The following is a 19,297-nucleotide window of genomic DNA, read 5'->3' as shown; positions in this document are numbered from 1 at the left end:
GTGGTACAGAGACAACTTAAGGAAAAAAACAGATGGATAGATTATGGGGCAATTTAGTAGAAAATCTTTCCCTGTAACTTTCAACACGTCTAAAAATAAAACTGGAAATAATAAAACTGATACATCTGACTACAAACATGGTATACCCCATGATTTGCATTCCCATTGAAATCATTTACTGACAAGCAATGGAACAATTTCCACTTGGCTTTATTATCATGAATGTTCTCCTCAGAAAATACAAACTAACCTTGCAGTTGTCCCCAAAGTAATCAAAGTACTGTAAAATCAATTGCAGTCAATTACTCAGTGGTCGGTGACAGGCAGCGGTACATTCTATATCCATTCTGGCTTCTTCACAGAATGTACCAATGGTTTTGCCCTGTCTCCTACTCCATTTAACAAATACATTCATGATGTATGGAATCACTACCAAGAGATAATGCACCAGCCACAACCTCAATTAAATATTTACAGGATATTTAGTGTCTCTATGATGACAAAGAATCCTTAGTCAGCAGCTGAAAATGAGCATGATAAAGTGACCTGTGGCATTTAATGTATTTGGGAAGCTAATCAGATTTGGAAATATGCATCTGAACCCTAAATTTATTCAACCTTGATCAGCTTGCTGCTGTACCTCAACGACAAACGCAATGGGATAAGAAAGGTCTGCAAATTGCTGTTAATTGTAATTGGTTCAGTAATGGCGTCAAGCTATTTGCAAGATGTTTCAAAGGCTTTTAATGGCATAGGCCATGTTGGAGTATGAGCAATATTTGAGCAACATCTCCAAGCACATGAGCACAGACTTGCCCAACAAGGTCATCTTCTGCATAACAAGATGTATTGCCTTCTTCAGAAATGTATAGTCTGAGATGAGAGAAAATGTTGTCATGTTTATAATTTTTCTCATGTACAGTGCATTGTGTTTGGAAAGAGCACTTTCAATTGACCCAGCATCCAAAGCCTTTTTGGGAGAGAGTTACAGATTTCCACTATCCTTTGTGTGAAAAAATGCTTCCTGAATATACTCCTAAATGGCCCAGCTCTAATTTAAGATTATGCCTCTATGTTCTGGATTCCCTCACCAGAGGAAATAATTTCTCTGTAGCTACCTTATCGAATCCCTTTATCATTTTAAACACCTCAATTAGATCACCCCCTCGATGCTCTAAACTCAAGAGACTAAAAACCAAGTTTATGCAACCTGTCCTCATAATTTAACCCTTTAAGTCCTGGTATCGTTCTGGTGAATCTGCACTCTATCCCGTTCCCCTCCCCACCCCCCGCCCAAGCCAATACATGTTGTAAGGTGGAGTGCCCATAACTGAACACAGTACTCCAGATGGGGTCTGACCAAGGCTCTGTATAACCGAAGCATCACTTCCTCACTTTTGTATTCCAGTCCCCTTGAGATAAGGGCCAACATTCCATAGCCGTTTTGATTCCTTTTTTTACGTGTGCACTAACTTTTAGTGATTTGTGTACATGGACACCGAAATCTCTTTGTTCCTCCACAGCTTCTAGTCTCTCCCCATTAAGAAAATGTTCTGCTTTGTCTTTCTTGGGTCCAAAGCATTTTTGACGTTGAGATGTCTATTAAAAAAGACCTTGTGAATGTAATGTCTTCACATTTAGATGATTCGAAACCATTGATGTTTCACTATCCAGTTTTTATTGTCATTTTAACCCCTTGATTGGATTATTTCCATTATTCATTGTTCTACACATAACCCACTTAAACCCCTCAAATAGTTTGCTACCTTATGAGACACAACTTAATGTGTATATATAATGCTCCAGTGAAGAGTCTTGAGATGTTTTACCACGTCAGAGGTGCTATATAAATGCAAGTTGTTGTTGTTTATATCCTCTAAATACAGGTGAGGAACTTGTAGGGCCATTCATTATGGGTACCAAATGGCAACTTTAGAGTCGGGAGTGACCTACAAACCATGTTGTATAGAATATGTGAGGATCTTAATTCACACTTTTTCAGAAATTTCTCAGAAACTTTTCACTTATTCTTTCAATAATACAGTTGAATTAAATATCAAAGAAGTCAAGAAGGTTGGTCAGGCAGGATGCTGACTGCTGTTTACTAGGTTGTTTTACTGTTAATCTTCCAGTTTACTCCTGAAAATCAATTCCAGTTGTTTACATGGAATTGAAGTAAGAATGATCAGGCAAAAATAATTTCTTCTAGAAGTGCTACCAATATTTTAAATATGAAAATAAATATAGTTGTACAGACTTCAATACAAGTTTACTGGGTAAAGTTAAAATAAAATAAATAAATGTTGAAATAACAGATGGACATATGCCAAAAGAGCTAATTGACCAATCTCTCATGTCATTCCATTAGCAAATATATAGAGATGGTCATTATTCAAAGGAATAACATGTTGCCAATTAGCAATTCGTTATGTTTGTTTGATATAAGTCTCATTGTACTAATGCAATATTTCTTTGGGATTGAGGTGGCTCAAAGGTGACATAACCAACAATGAAACTAAGTCAACTTGCTGTGACAGACTCAGGAATCCAGTCTCTAAGGCTAAACAAGTCTGCAGTATTGCAGGGCAGTACTGATGATTAGCCAGCCAACTGGCTCATTAATGGGATACGTAGACATAATGGGAGGTGCAATCCTTCTCGCTTGACTCCAGATAACTCTGAAAGCCAGTGCCCAAACAGGTAGAGTGGCTCTGTTAGGACAGTGGGAATTTCATACTCATTCAGTTCCATAGGCTGGATGGTTCCAGCTGGTTAAACTCTAGCAGGGGAGTTCCTAAGCTTTGCTTAAATTCCTTGGAAGGGTGTGTACCTACAAGAAGAGTGTGTGTTCTCAATATCGGGCAAACAGAACCCTTACTGTGTAGATTCCTTGGAGACTCTTAAGCAGAGTGCTGATGTGTCAGTCACCTAGCAGATCAAAAATGACATTGTTTAAGGGGTCCAAAGAATTTATCCATCCAAGTAATTTGATCTCCAGATTTGGAACAGGAAGGATTGAAATTGACCCAGAGGTACTTCTGCAAATCTTTTTGAAATTCTGGTAAACAATTATTCATTTTGACAATAACCAGAGGCTTCTTATTCTCACATTTATTGTCTTAGTTCAGTAAGTCATATCAAATTTACATTTTTGCTTATTTCCCACTTTCTCAAACTCACCTACCATTGCTCTATTTACATGAAATAGTTGCGCTGACAAATTGACTTGAAGCTGTATTTTCCTCTGGCATTTCTATTTTTATTGCCAACTAGATTTGTGCACAGTGCAAGGAAGATGTCTACTTTTTGGCCATGATATCTTATTTTGATGACTTGTTCACTGGATATTGTGATGTTGTGGTAATGTGTGGCTTATTTGCGATATAGTCCATTAAGATTCAGGAATTTTCAATTGGCAAGAAATTCTGAAATTAAATCATTACACTAATCCAGATGTCACTTCAAAGTGTCAACAAATAATTGAACTAAATGCATACATGCTGTCAGATTTTTAAACCAACTCTCACAGTTCAGGATTCTTTGTCCATTTTTCCAAGGGAAAGACTTCGACATAAGCAATTATAAAATATGAGCAAAAGCTGCCTAAAAGGTGTTTGACCCTTGGCTCCCTTTCTAAGGGCCCAATCTCTTCTTTCTTTGGGGGTCAGTGGCACTATTCAAAGAAGAGCAAAGGAATTCTCCCAGTTAAACATTTATCCCTCAGCTAACACACAACATCTGGTCATTTATTTTGTTGCTCCACGTGGGACCGATGTGTGCAAATTGGCTGCCGGTGTTTCCTACATTACAGCAGTGGCTACACTTCAAAAGTACTTTACTGGCTGTAAAACGCTTTGAGAAGTCCTGAGGTTGTGAAAGGCTTGATTATAAATGCAAGTTCTTTCTTTTCTATTGTGTTAGACCACAGGGAATGTGAGAAATGACATTAATAATCAATAACCGATTGCAAACCCCAAACTGCTTGCATTCAGTTAGGTCATCCTGAAAACATAAAATTTAGTTCCCCCTATCTGTTCCAACAAACTCTGTTTTTGTGCACTTAATTTATTTTAATGATTAGCAATACAAGAAAATAAATCTTCACAGGTTCAAAAAACCTACATAGGCTCCCAATCACTATTAATGGCATTAACACGTGAATAGTCCATGTGTTCATTTGACATTTCTCCATACACTATTTTAACCTCACAAGATGCATAAAACACTTGGGCCAGAATTTGCTGTCAAAATAACAGTGAGGCTAATGGCGCTCACCATTATTTAAGTGCAAATCGCACAGCAACTTCAGGCGAGGGTGGCTTCACAAAAACAGCATCTCACTTTCTGACTCACCATTCAAATGCATTGAACAGCGTGAATTTCCTGTATTTGCATGGTAGATACGAACTAAACTCACCACAGAAAGTTAAGGCTTGTCCATTTCAGACTAAATACCCTTTTTACGGGCATGATATGTGTTTAATTACAACCTCTCTGGCACTGAAAAGTAACTATTATGTGGAGTCTCATTCCTTCAGGTTTTAATTGTTGGAGATTATTTTTTTAATTTTAATTTTTTTTTTAGTTTTTCTTTCTGTCTCTTTTAATCCAATCTTTCTTTCCCTCTCTTTATTTCTCTTTCTATACCTGATTTGACATTGAATTCACCATTCTAATTTACACTTCCTTGTTAAGTCTCTGCACTGTTCATTCAAACTGATTGGTTAAAGAGATATACAGTTGTTGTTCACTCAGATCCCAGATGCCCTGTAGAGGATCCAACGTCGTTTCCATCTCACACTTCCAGCAACTTGAAGTGCAAAATATCATGGGGATTAAACGGGCAAGGGCAAGTCTATCTAATGGCAGGTGCCGTTCGTTGACCGACTACAGCAAATCCTGGGCCAATATTTAAGGAAACCTGGCAAAAAAGTCAGTGAAAACTGAAGACAAAGAACCTTAAGTATAGACTTGCATTAATATAGCACCTTATCACATTTTACCCCATTTATTTTGACTTTGTCCTGTAATGCTGTATTCGAAACTACAACTCTATATTTATTTTAATATTTGAAATATCTGTTGCGTTTCGAGGTGAAATTATTTTTGGTTTAAATGGCAGAATTACAATAGGTTCCAAAATATTAGCAAGCAGACCAATTAAAGTGTCAAAAATCAAAATTTTCTTGGGTGGAGTGGTTGCTCCCAGATCCCTATAGAAAATAAATCTCTTACCATCATTTACCTTCATTTCTAAATTCACCACTGTTGCAAATTGCAATTTTGTTTGCGATAGGTTTTTTTTCCCCTTAAATGTTGGTTATCCCTGCAGCTTAAGTTAGGACAAGTCCATATCCCACTGAACTTTCAGTGTAACCTCTTGTCTTCACAAGACAAAATTGAGGGCTATTTTTGAGCTGTCAACTTTTTTGGGGACAGTTTTCTAGGTTGGCGGGTGTATATCTGCTTGATTTGGTGATGGTAAAAGTTTCTTAGAACTATTCAAAGAAGAAGAGAGAGTTCTAGTGTTCTAGCCAACATCACTCCCTCAACCAACAAAGCCAAAACAGGTAGATGGGTTTATCATCTGGTTGCTTTTGTGGGATCTTGCAGTGAGCAGAATGGCTGCCACATTTGGTCTATGTAACAGTCTTCTTCTCCCACATGGTAGCTTGAAAAGCAGCATTAAAAGTCAACGTCCAAGTTCGTCATCCACTCTATGACCTCTGGTGATATGGAATGAACAGAAGCTGCTCTCCGAAGGAAGGATCTTAGCGAGCAATGGTTCACAAGGTGCTCCCTGTTTGGGAAAGCCTCTCCACAGTCGCACATTGGGCTATCCTTCAGCTTCCATTTATGTAGCAGGTGGTTGCAGCACCCATATGAGATTCTGATGAGGTTTGCAGTGACCTAGATTTTACGTGGCACTGTGAAGCCGGTGGCTGATCTGCCGAGTTATTGATAAGGTCCTGATTCTTGATCCGGATGGTTTCACACATCCTCTGCCACTTGTATTTAGGTGAGAGTTTTGGCCACTAACCAGAAGGGGTTCCTGGACTTAAGGTTGCATCTTGGAAGCTCCTGGAGATCTTCATTAATCGGCAGATCTAAGTTTGCTGGTGCCTGGTTGCATTGTCTGATTACTGTTGCTTCTCTTCTGATATGTGTGGGAACAGGGAGCCAGACTGTTGGTATTGGTTTCTGCATTCTTGTGATGAATGTCAGCAGTCTTCAGTTGCACTGCCTGCTTATGCTGGTGTGCAATTTTCAGAAAGTCATACAAATGATCATTATAGCCATGACTTTTGTTTACTTCTTTCTATTGCCTCTGCAATTGCCAGCCCCAAGGTTCCATGTTGGCACCCCCAGCCCTAGCCCTGATCCTGCATCCTTCTTTAGTTTCGCTCCTATCTCCCTTCATGCCCTCTCCAAGCTCATCCTATCCTTAAGACTCATCTTCTGCTCCCTTGACCCCACCCCCGCAAAACTGCTGAACATCCAACTTCCCTTCCTAGCCCCCATGCTAGATGACATTGTAAATGGTTTTCTCTTCTCAAGTATTCACCCCTTCCTTTCAAAACAGCTGTCGTCACCCCCTCCTCTTAAAAATACACCACTCTGTCCTTACAAACTAACCCCCCTGTTTTAAGCTCCCTTCCTCTCCAAAATCCATGAACGTGTTGCCGCCTCCCAAATTCATGCCCATCTTTCCTACAATTCCATGTTTGAATTTCTCCAATTAGGTTTCCACCCCTCCCACAGCACTGAAACGGCTCTAATCGAAATCACAAATCAAATCTTCTGTGACAGTGATCATGGAGCATTTTCGTTCCTCTTACTCTTTGACCTCTCTGCAGATTTTGACACCAGTAGCTTGACCACATCATCCTCCTCCAATGCCTCTCCTTCGTTTTCCAGCTCAATGGGACTGCCCTCACTTGGTTCCGCTCTTATCTTTCTAATCATATCCAGAACATCTTCAGCAAAGGCTTCTCTTCCCGCCCCCATACCATGACCCCTGGAATCACCCAATGATCTATCCTTGGCCCCCTTCTCTTCCTCATCTGCATGCTACCCCTTGGGATATCATCCAAAGACATGTGGCGGGGGGGGAGATATTGGTCCCCATCGTGCCTGTTTTTTGGGAGCAAAATTAGCATGGGAGTGGGGACCAATTTCCAGGTGAAAGAGATCCTGCCCGATCTTCCTGGAAATGTGCTGACTAACAAATTGGAAGCCGGCAACTTCCTGAAACAAGCGTTAGGACCCTTGAATATGCTAACGCCTGTTTACGGGCCCCTGTCCCAAATTCGGCATAAACTGGATGGAGCATGCACTGCATGCAGTTTTTCTGCATCTATAGTGGCCAAACCAGCAGTCCTTAAAGGGACCACTGAAGGCTGTCAACAAAAAGGATAAGTTCATTTTTTTTAAAACTTATGTTGATGTTTGTTACCTCCAGACTCGACCATTCCAATGCTCTCCTGGATGACCACCCTACTTCCATGCTCAGTAAACTTCAGCTCATCTAAAACACTGCTGCCTGTATCCTTCTCTGCATCAAGTCCCATTCTCCCATCACTCCTGACCTTGCTGACCTACACTGGTGTTCGGTTCTCCAATGTGTCCAATTTAAAGTTCTCATCCTCCTGTTTAAATCTTTTGGCCTTGTCCCTCCCAATCTCTGAAACCTCCTGCTGTTCCACAACCCTTCCCGGGACTCTCCGTCACTATGGCTCTGGCCTCTTGTCATCGCTCCTCCCCTTTGCCCAATCATTTGCGGCCATGCTTTCTGCCATCTCAGCTCCACGCTCTGGAATTCCCTCCCTAAACCCCTCTGCCTCTCCAATTGCTTCTCCTCCTTTAAGACGCTCTTTAAAACATACCTCTACCAGCAAGCTTTTGGTCACCCCTCTTAATATCTCCTTATTTGGCTTTGTGTTCATTTTTGTCTGATTCGGCCTCTGTAAAGCACTTTGGGACAATTTTGTACTTGAAGGCACTTATATGTAACAACACACTGCAATATGTATCCCAGTTGCAGCTACTGCATTAAACGACATCTGCAACATAGCAGCAATGTGCAAGTCATATCAAAATACCCTTCAGACCCACTTCCTTCTCCTGCCAATGTTCCTTTATTCACAGCCGAACGCATAGGGAAGCCATGGAAGACTCACATGATGTGCATCTCATTATCAGAACCTGTTCCCATTCCCATTAAGGAATGCTTTCTGACACTCAGTTGCATTACATATGATGGCATGCTGAGTGCTTTGACTTTTTCAACTTTCTTCTTAAAGGGGAAATGGATCACAATCAAAGACAAGGGAATGCCACCTCAATCTGGCGGAATGGGCTCGAGGGGCTGAATGGCCTACTCCTGTTCCTAGCCTTCTGAGAATCTCCTGCCACTGTATGAGAAGTAGGAGGTTAGGATTAAAAAGAAAAAAATTGTAGACACTGAGGGGAGGTATGGTCATCCAAAGCAATAGGAAGGCACGTAGATTTGTTATTATTAAATTGTTTTTGTCGTTGCCAGGTTATGTACAGAATGAGTTGGGGAAAGCTGTGAAGATGAGTAGCAAAATGTTTTCCCAGTGAAAGCCTTGGTAGTTGTGGAAGAGAGCTATATATAAACAAGAGAATATAATGACAGGACTTAATTGGCAATGGGCTTAGATCTCATTTCGCAGAAGGCCACCCGTAGAAGCTCCCCCTGCAGCTGGCATAATTCAGTTTTTGCCTTTTGAGGAAAGTGCAGCCTTATGATGCATTGTTGAGTTGTGAGGCTGGGTCATGCCTGGGTTTGTAGACACTGATGCATGAGTACCAGAGAGTAGGGGCTGGTGGATGCCAATGGTGACTCACCAGCTTGACATCAATGTGGTGGTCCTCCCAATCTTCCTTCTCGTCCTCATAGCAGAGGAACATGAGAGGTCTAAGGGAAACCCCATTGTTTCCTGTGGTCCAGAAAACTGCAAGATTGCCTTTTAAAAAAAAAAAATACCTGAAGCTCTGAGTAAAGGCACAGCACATATGTCTTCTGGAACTAGCTCCTGAACCATTGTCTTCTTCAAAGACTCCAGCACCTGTGGCCCACCACAGAGAGGCCTAAATGTCTCATTTGTTTGAGTGAGGATTGAGTGGTGGGCCTCCCTGCCTCTATTGGCCACTCTGGGACTGGTCGGAGGACAATTTAGCCCAATTTGTTTATTTAGTAGACAAACATGAACAAGTTGTGATGAGTGATTCCGTTGGGAGTGTGTTACATATCTGTTCAATCTGCTGGATAAATATCAGATACCCAACATTCTAGCTCCTTGCTAGACAATGGCCATCCTCTGGAACCACGTTCAAGTGACCGTTATTCAAGAGTGAGCTTTGAGAGGCTGTTTGACCATGGGGGCATTTCAGATCAGCCTGTTCCTGTCTTCACCCAATGTTAGTGTACATACACTCCAAGCAGGAGTTGCAAGGTACTGTCAGAAGCAGGAATCCTGCCCTATGCTCTCCTCCCCAATCGAAGGGCTATAAAGCCAGTTGTAATGCCCATACCATTACCTTGTATGAGCTGAGCCAACTCAGCACAGGCCAGAGCCCTGATTTTAACCTGATCCACCCAGTTTAAAATCGGGTGGGGTGCAACACAGGTGTCCAAACCGAACCCGCCCCATTCTCACCTTGTAGGTTAGGTTAAAATCAGTGCTCAGAGATCTAACCTAGGATCTTCCTATTCCTACATGGCTCAACCACTCACTGGATAAATGGACAGAGTTATGGATGGAACTGTTATGGGTGCAATTTTGCTCTGATTTTTAAAAATTTGATTTTAAAAACAGAAACTAGGTCTATTTTGATATTGTGGCCTCATGTTGTTGGTGTAATATGATTGAATGTGAAATGACAGCAGGTTGTCATAAATGGTTTGACATCATCAGAATGAACCAAATAAGACGATGGTCGGCTGCAGGACGGTCAGGGCAATGTTTGCTCAGTTGTGCTGTAATTTTCTGCTACCTGTGTTTTGAGTTAGAAACAGCATCTAGAGTTCAAATTAGGAGCACAACCATGCCTCCCCCATTTCACCCGTACAGGTGCTGAAATCCTGATGTCCGTATTTATCATCTCCAGACTCAGTTACTCCAACATTCTCCACGCTGGCCTCCCGAGTTCCTTCCTTCACAAATTGCAGCTCATCCACAATCCATCACCCACAAATCTGAGCCCACACGAAGTTTCATTCCCCTATTGTTCTTGTCCTTGCTAAAATTCATTGGATCCCCAGCTCTTATAAAAAAAATTGATTCCAAAATCTTGGTTTTCATCCACAAGCCCCTCCATGGCGTTGCCTTTTCTTATCTCCGATACATTTTTCTGCCCTATCTTTCTGCATGCGTTCTCTGCTTTTCTGACGCTGGCTTCCTTTGCATACCCCTCTCTCTACACTTCACTTTTCAGCACCAGAACCTACTGCCATTTTGGCCTCAAACCCTGGCACTTTTCTCAAACCTCTCAACCTTGTTACCTCACTCCCCTCCTTCAGAAATCTCCTTAAAACCTTTCTCTTTGATCTTACCTTCGCTCACCACCTCTAACCCTTTTCCCCACCACTGCTCGGTGGTCCTATTGTTATTTATTTCACTTCTGTGAAGCATATTTTATCACATTGAAGGTGCTATAAAAGTGCATTGTTGTTGCTGGTGGCAGTTGGCTAAACAGTTGCATTGGCAGAGGCCTGGGAGAAGGCCTCTAATCTGTTCTTTTGACCAAAGAAGGAGCCTTCTCTGGTAATAAAGTACTTTACAAGAAATAATGATCATTATTAGAGGTCCTTGGAAGAGTGCGGGGTCTGGGTTTGAATCTAAAATCGCCTGAAACATTAATTTATCTTGCCTTTCCACAGATGCTGACTGACTTGCTTTGTATTTCTAGCATTTTCTATTATTGCTTCAGATTTCTAACATTTTGCAGTTTTTTTTTCTTCTTGTTCGTGTGAAGGAATGTTTAGTATGTCTATAGTTAAGTTACAAGTCTGTACCCCTCTGTGTTTTCAATATAATTACTTCCTTTCATGTTATTGGCTTTTATTCAGGACCCTTGAACTCTTAGCGTTTGCTAGTTTTCTAGCTTGGATTGTATGTTTAACTCTTTTTGTGGTCATCTTAAATGTGTGCCCTCTCATTACCACTTATCAATATTTGGCCTTTTATACCCTCATAAATTCCTAATTTTGAGACATCTACTTCATCCTCTTAGCTGCGATGAAAGAAACCCTAATTTTATTTATAAGGGTAACTCCTCACTCCTTGTAACGTCTTTGTGAATCAATCTATGTTCAAACAGGTGCTTAACTCGTGAATCCTGAATCTTGCTTGCTGCTGGTGAGTGTTGTCACAATGGGCTGGAACTTGCTGGAGCGGGCCATCTCACAGACTATGCCATTAGTTAGACGTCTTCCTGCACCCTTCAACTCGAAGATCTGTTGCGTCGTAACTTGCTGGAAGCGCGTGGCGTGGCGAGGGCAACAGAGCATCTGGGACCTTAGTGAACGGCGGGACCAATCGTTTTATCTCCTTAACCCATGGGCTTTAAGGATGGAGAAAGAAACAGAGGAATGTGGAGAAGGAAATAGGGTGAATTAGAGTCAAATCAGGTGCAGGAAAAGAAATAGAGGAGAAGAAAGATTGGATTAAGAGACAGAAAAAAGACAGAAAGGAAAAGCAAGAAAAACATTCAAAATTTAAAATGTGACTTTTTAAAATCGCCAACAACAATTCACTACCTGAAGGAATGAGACTCCACAGTTTAAACTGTTCTCTTTCTGAGCCAGAGAGATTGATCAGCAATGCATCAACAATTATCATATCGTTAAAAAGGGTACTTAGGCTGTTAACTATAAGCCCAAACTGTCTGTGAGGAGTTTAATGGGCAATTAATGTTCAAATCCAGCAAGAGCTTAAAAGTAAGCAGAAGGCTGAAGGCGAGGTGCTGTCCGTTCGAGGCAAACCGCCAAGAGGCGTAAATCAACCAGCAAATTCTGAAGATTCGCAACTCACTGCGTGTCCCCTGAATTTGCTGACCGATTTGCACATTAATACCGGGCAGGCGCCCTCAACACGCCGTTATTTTTCAAGCAAGATCCGGCGGCACCTGGCAAGCGCGCTCTTGCGTAACATAGCGCGCGCCGTCACAAGCCTGTACGGATGACGGTGGCGCGCACGTACGGATGTGTGCGTGCCCGTTGCCTAGGGGAGGCGGCTGGGTTGTGTGGGGGGTGGGGAGGAATGGCTCACGCCGCAGAGTAGTGGGTGCCGGGTAATGGCGCGCATGTGCGGTGTGTAAAGTGTCCGGTAATGGCGGACAGACCGGGAGGAGAATGGCGGAGAATGAGACGAGATTAAAGCCGCCGCCATGTCTCCCGCACACAAGCGGTCTGTGATAACGTGGGCGGCGGGGCTGAGCTTCGCTTTACTGCTTTCTTTCTACATCTTGGGCTGGTACCTTCTGGGCCTGTTGGCCGTCGCACCGGCTTGGATTTATTACTCCTCTCTGCAGGGAGTAGGCCCCAGGCCCGGGCCTCGATTTTTTTTAACTCGCATCAAAGCGTTTATTCTTGGGACGCGTTGGGCTGAAGTGGTACACAGCAAATTAAACGGAGGAAACAGTCAGTGGAAAGGGAGAGGTCGAGTTGCCAGAGGCAGGCTTCAGCCGGGGCCTTGGAATCCCAGCCGGGCCCAGGGCAACAGCTGGAAGTGGGAGGTGAATTGCGAGGAGCGCAACTCGCTGGAGGTGGCGTATGCGAACGAGCGGAGTCCTGCTGACCTCATGATGGGGAGCTACCTATCGAAAGAAAACCCGGCGCAGGCCGCGATTGGCAGCAGGGAGCTGAAGAACCGCTACAGTCGGCCGAATCCCATCCAGACCCCGACTCGGAGATTGTCCTTTGGGTAAGAGACAAGGGACCTGACAACAGTTAAACACCATGACCTAACCCACTGCACCATGATCACAAACTCACATTCATTCAACTTGCTGTCATAAGCTTCTATGTCACGATTTCCTTCATCCCTAATTTGTTGAGAAAAAAAGTTTAGATTTGTTAATGTATTTGGAATGTTTTACTGGGATGAAGATTGAACATAGAAATAAAAATAAAGCAAATGCTAGAAATCTGAAATAGAAACAAAAAGTGATGGGGATGTGCATCAACCCTGAAAGAGAAAACGCAGGCTTAGGATTCAGCTGGTAATTCTTAATCAGAACAGGACCCAAAACATTAAGACTGTCTCTTTTCAGATCTTGACACATCTGCACGTTTCTATTTTTTTGTTTCTATTATGTCAGTGATAGTGATTTCTTGTGGGCACTTTAAACGCTTTATCCATATTTAAAGCTCTTAAAGAAAAAAAACTTCTTTTTGATATAGCACCTTTCATGAAAGACTTGCAGTTATATAGTGCCTTTCATGACCGTAGAACATCCCAAAGCACTTTACAGCCAGTGAAGCACTTTTGAAACTTAGTTACTGTTGTAGTGTAGAAAACACAGCAGCCAATTTGCGCACAGTAAGGTCCTACAAGGAGCAATGTGATAATGACCAGATAATTTGTTTGTGATGTTGGATGAGGGATAAATATTGGCAAGGACAATGGGGACAACTCCCCTTCTTATCTTAGAAATAATGCCATGGGATCTTTTATGTTCACCTGAGAGGGTGGACAGGTTCTCTGTGTACCGTTTCATCCAAAAGACTGCATCTCTGACTGTGTAACACTCCCTCAGCATGGTACTGGAGTGAGTGTCAGTCTAGATTTTGTGCTCCAGTCTCTGCTTAACAGCCAGTAAAGTACTTTTGAAATGTTGTCACTTGATGGGAAATCCATATCCAGTTTTCTGTTTTATATAGAGGCATTTTTGAGGTTACCACTACGTAATTGCAGTCTTAATACTGGCACCCCATCTTCCACCCTAAACATTCACTCCCTTCACCACTGGCGCACAGTGGCTGCGGTGTGTATCATCCACAGGATGCACTGCAGCAACTTACCAAGGCTTCTTCGACAGCACCTCCCAAACCCACGACCTCTACCACCTAGAAGGACAAGGGCAGCAGGCACATGGGAACAACACCTGCACGTTCCCCTCCAAGTCACACACCATCCTGACTTGAAAATATATCGCCATTCGGTCATCGTCGCTGGGTCAAAATCCTGGAATTCCCTATCTAACAGCACTATGGGAGAACCTTCACCGCATGCACTGCAGTAGTGCAAGAAGGCGGCTCATCACCACCTTCTCAAGGGCAATTCGGGATGGACAATAAATGCTGGCCTTGCAAGCAACGCCCATATCCCATGAATGAATTTTTAAAAAATTCTGCCTTATGTCTAGCCCTGTATACAATCTGTGTTCAGTTTGTACACTGGTATTGGAAAAATATTTAGCCTGTAAGAGTCTAAATGGGCTAGAGGAGCAAAGGGATCAAGGGCTATAGATACAAATCACTAAAAGTAGCGACACAGGATAATGCCATTAAAAAAGCAAATGAAGTACTGGGGTTCATTTCTAGAGGGATAGAATTGAAAAGCAGAGAAGTTATGTTAAACTTGTTTAGAACCTTGGTTAGACCACACTTTAAAGTACTGTCCACAGTTTTGGTCTCCATATTATAGAAAGGATGTGGAGGCACTGGAGAAGGTGCAATAAAAGATTTACCAGATGACACTAGAACAGAGATTATACTTATCAGGAAAGATTGAACAGGCTGGGGCTCTTTTCTCTAGAAAAGAGAAGACTGAGGGGTGACCTGATAGAGGTCTTTAAAATTATGAAAGGGTTTGATAGGGTAGACCTAGAGAAGATGTTTTCACCTGTGGGGGAAGACCAGAACTAGGGGCCATAAGTATAAGATAGTCACTAACAAATCCAATAGGGAATTCAGGAGAAACTTCTTTAATCAAAGAGTGGTTAGAATGTGGAACTTGCCACCACAAGGAGTAGTTGAAGCGAATAGTATAGATGCATTTAAGGGGATGCTAGATAAACACATGAGGGAGAAAGGGATAGAAGGTCATGCTGATAGGGTTAGATCAAGAGGGGTGGGAGGAGACTCATGTGGAGCTTAAACACCAGCATGGACCAGTTGGGCAGAATGGCCTGATTCTGTGCTCTACATTCTTTGTAATAGTGTAAAGTAGCTAATGTAAATGCTAGAGTGTTCTAAATAAACCGTTCTAAAAGTCACAAGTTTACTGGTGCATTGATATAAGTAGGAAGAATTGATATAACTTTCCACTGTTCTTTAAGTACTGGTGTAGAATCAGATTAGTTTACCACAGTACTTTCCATAATGTTGCTTTTTCCCCCTATTTTAAACAAACGAGTCAGCCCAGGAAACTGAAAAGCAAGGTGGGGTGTGGGGGAATTGAATTTTTAAAAGCATTATTTGTTGAGATGTTTGTAGATGAAAATAACTGATTTTTGGGATTTCCGACTGATGTCCCAATGCTGCAGTTGAGGTACACAAAGCACCTTGTGATAAATCCTTTGGGTGAGAAAAGGCAGCACAAGATAATTTAAGGCACTAGATTATGCAACACACAAACTCATACCATCTATAAGCATAACTGCCTTATTTGTGGTGATATTTTAATGTGTTATGCCTCAGCCTCCGATGCCAAGATGGGGCATTGCTCATCTTTAGGTGGAACGGCGAGGTGTTTTGTTGAACTGAAGGGAGTGATGATCAGGGTTCTGCCATGGGTTGTATCACCATCCCATGCCAGTTAAATTGAGTGGTGACAGAGACTCAAGTGTCTGTCTCCATTCTCTGTTTCACTCACAGTGGATGCTGATACAGGGTAGATGGCAAAGTATCCAACACTCAAGCTCTCTTCGATGTCAGTAGTAGCTATATTATAGAATGATTGCACTTGTCTATTGCTAACTATGTTAGCTGCAGTTGAATTATGCCAGAGCTCAAAGATAGACTGGATGACCTGAACTGTTCCAGTAGCAATTGAGACTTGTTTCCAATATTATTAATGTACATGCATGTATAACATTGTAGCCGTTAACCATTTGGAGAGCAAAGCTTTCCAAGTGGTTAATGACTGCAGCCACTGTGCAACATTGCAGTGAATCTGGGAAGCAGATTCTCAGTAGCTGTTAGCAAAAATCTTGAACTTTCCAGGTCTAGTAGAAACTGCTATATCTTGATTTGGCAGCTTTTATTTTTTTGCTATGCTTTTTCATATTTATACTTCCACTTACGATGTGTGGTTTAGCACATTAGTGTTGCACACAGGTGCATGTTTTAGTGGTGGTGTGTGACACCTGCTAAAGCCACAACAGAAGTGACTCTTGAGGGCAGAAACAGGTGGAACTGAACAATTAACCTTTTCAGGGCTATGGCAAAATTTCTGCACCAAAATAAAGCAAAGCTATGACTGGAGGCGTAAAGCAGTACTCTGGATCTCTGCCTTTCTGTGTCCTCATTTATTTGTTTCCAAAGCTAAGTTTTAGTGTTAAATCTTGAAGTATCAGTAGGTTGTGAAACCAAAGTTATATGTCAGTACACAGATAATGAACAGACACAAAAACATTTCTTTTACTGCTTCCTTTTTAATATTGCAGTATTCACAGCTGTTAAGGTGTTGATGCCAGCTTCATATGTGTAGGAAGAGAATCTTCTGAAACCTTGACTTTTGGTTCAGGACTTGGAATTTTTCCCACCTTCAGGTGCGTGTTGGTCACAAAATAGATACATGTGAGGAGGGCCATTCACTGCAGCTACATCATCCAGAAAAACGCCCTCCCCATATCAGTATACAGCCTGATCACTTTATGTGAAGAATATCTTTTGATATCGGTCCTAAATATTTATTTTCCCTTTGTGACCCACTGCCCCCATGTCCAACGTCAAGCTTTAGTTTGCTAGTGTTCCATATTTACTTCTTTGCAGTTTACTGTATTATATCATTCAAAAATATCGCTACCCAGCCTTTCCTCATAATTTGATACCAGGCATCAGTCTTGTGGCTTTTGCACTGCTTCCGAGGCTTGAACGTGTCTCATCTCGGTGATAAGAACTGGACCTGGTATTCAAGCTGTGATCTGATCACAACCTTGTCCAGTTCAAGCATATCCTCCGACTTGTTTTAGCTATATAGTTAAGTATTTTATTTGTCTTGTTGATTGCTGCTCAACAGTGATTGGATATGTTGAGCACCAAGTCTGCTAATGGTCCTAAATCTAATTAAGTTTGACCTTTATCTATAAATACCATTCACAGGGTGGTAATAACACCCATTTTTCTTTTGTGCTCAAAGTCAAACTTTGCACTTAAATTCCACTTGCTAGAACTCTGCCCACTTACATATTTTATCTAACTCTGTAAATCATAACTGCTGTCTCAGATACAAATGTCATTCCTAGTTATGGTGGTGATTGCAGATTTGACCAGTTGAGTCCCAAAGCTTTGTAACAGTTCAGTTTCTTAAACTTAGATGAGAGCTGATTTGGTGAGGGTATCTTTGCAGGGTTGAAATCATCCAACATTATGTTGCATTGAACTATCACAATGTGGGACACTTCCTAAATACATTGTTGGGAAATGGTAAGATTTTTGTTTTTTGAGTACTGCATATAATTTAAATTCAAATGAGCCATCAATGTTCTCATTTTTAAAAAAAATATGCACTTACGTAACATGGCCAATGAATTACTTTTGAAGTGGTCACTGGTGTTTTGCAGGTAAACCTGGCTCATTTAATACATTGGGACTAATAGCTCTTCAGGAAAATCAGATGAGAATAAGTTCAGTGTGCTCGTCCATTCCTCTGTACATCCAATTTATCATCTCACTGTTCCCAACATCATCAGTAGCTCACCCTAGTTCTACAATACTCAGAATGCTCTATTTAGATAATGCAAATTTGGAAGTACGAAATTTATAATTGCTGCATATTTTTCACAGTTGAAGGGGCCACAATGTGAACATTTCACACATTCACCATTGCACTGTACTAAATCTGGTGATGACACTGATCCTGGTTATTTATCATTTGAGGTGTATATGAGTTTCAGCCTTTTTTGTTAACCAAGCTTTTTGATACCTTTTCCAAAAATAGTTTTAGCATGATTCTTTATGCTGACAATGGACATTTTAATGAAAGGCATTAATGATTTGCCTGGATTTGGAATGCATCTTTGACCACTTCATTTACATTACATAGAATTTACATGATGTGGAGATGCCAGTGATGGACTGGGGTGGACAAATGTCAGGAGTCGTACAACACCAGGTTATAGTCCAACAGCTTTATTTGAAATCACAAGCTTCAGGAGCTTTCCTCCTGACCTCACCTGATGAAGGAGGAAAGCTCCGAAAGCTTGTGATTTCAAATAAAGCTGTTGGACTATAACCTGGTGTTGTACGACTCCTAGAATTTACAGAAACAGGGTGCTTGGCCCAACTGGCCAATGCTGGTGTTTATGTTCCACATGAGCCTCCTCCCACCCTACTTCATCTAACCCCTTCAACATATTTCCTCTATTCCTTTCTCCCTCATGTACTTATCTAGCTTCCCCATCAATGCAACTACACTATTCGCCTCAATTACTGAATGTGGTAGCAAGTTCCACATTCTAACCACTCTGAGTAAAGAAGTTTCTCCTGAATTCCTCATTGGATTTATTAGTGATTATCTTATATTTATGACCTCTAGTTTTGGACTCCCACACAAGTGGAAACATCATCTTTCTCTCTACCCTTTCAAGCCCCGTCATAATTTTAATGAATAATAAAGAATTCAGGAGAAACCTCTTTAATCAAGGAGTGGTTAGAATGTGGAACTTGCCACCACGTGGAGTAGTTGAGGCGAATGGATAGATGCATTCAGGGGGAAGCTAGATAAGTACATGAGGGAGAAAGGAATAGAAGGATATGTTGAGAGAGTAGGAGGAGGCTCTTGAGCATAAATACCGACATAGACCTGTTGGGCCTAATGGCCTATTTCGGTGCTGCAAATACTATGCAATACTATGTAATCCTGACATCCACACAAGTGTGTTTTTCCAGCAGAATTAGTGGATAGCAATGGAGTTGGGAACTTTGCCTTCCCTTTCCTTCCTCGATCCTTTACCCTGGAACACTGAGGTCAGTTACAGCACTCTGGCTGCCGCCTTGGCTGAAACCAGTTAATTCGGCACAGACTGGTATCAAACCCGTGACCTTTTGGTTTTGTATGAATTAGTACACTATTTGCAGTGCCATTACTGATTGAACCGTTAG

General features: G+C 41.7%; 1 protein-coding gene across 2 annotated transcripts in view; it reads left to right on the top strand.

The window, feature by feature from the left end:
- The first annotated feature begins 12,370 nt into the window (after nt 1–12,370).
- pom121 (POM121 transmembrane nucleoporin) overlaps nt 12,371–19,297 on the top strand; it is a 49,300-nt gene continuing 42,373 nt past the window's right edge. For both annotated transcript variants that reach the window (XM_068008048.1, XM_068008046.1), the window contains exon 1: nt 12,371–12,950. In XM_068008048.1, coding sequence (XP_067864149.1) covers nt 12,415–12,950 — 536 coding nt within the window. In that variant the 5' untranslated portion in view covers nt 12,371–12,414. The remainder of the gene's footprint in view (nt 12,951–19,297) is intronic.

Source organism: Heptranchias perlo, chromosome 28, assembly GCF_035084215.1.
Source record: "Heptranchias perlo isolate sHepPer1 chromosome 28, sHepPer1.hap1, whole genome shotgun sequence".
In the NCBI taxonomy this organism is placed as follows: domain Eukaryota; kingdom Metazoa; phylum Chordata; class Chondrichthyes; order Hexanchiformes; family Hexanchidae; genus Heptranchias; species Heptranchias perlo.
This window is presented reverse-complemented; position numbering and strand designations above follow the sequence as displayed.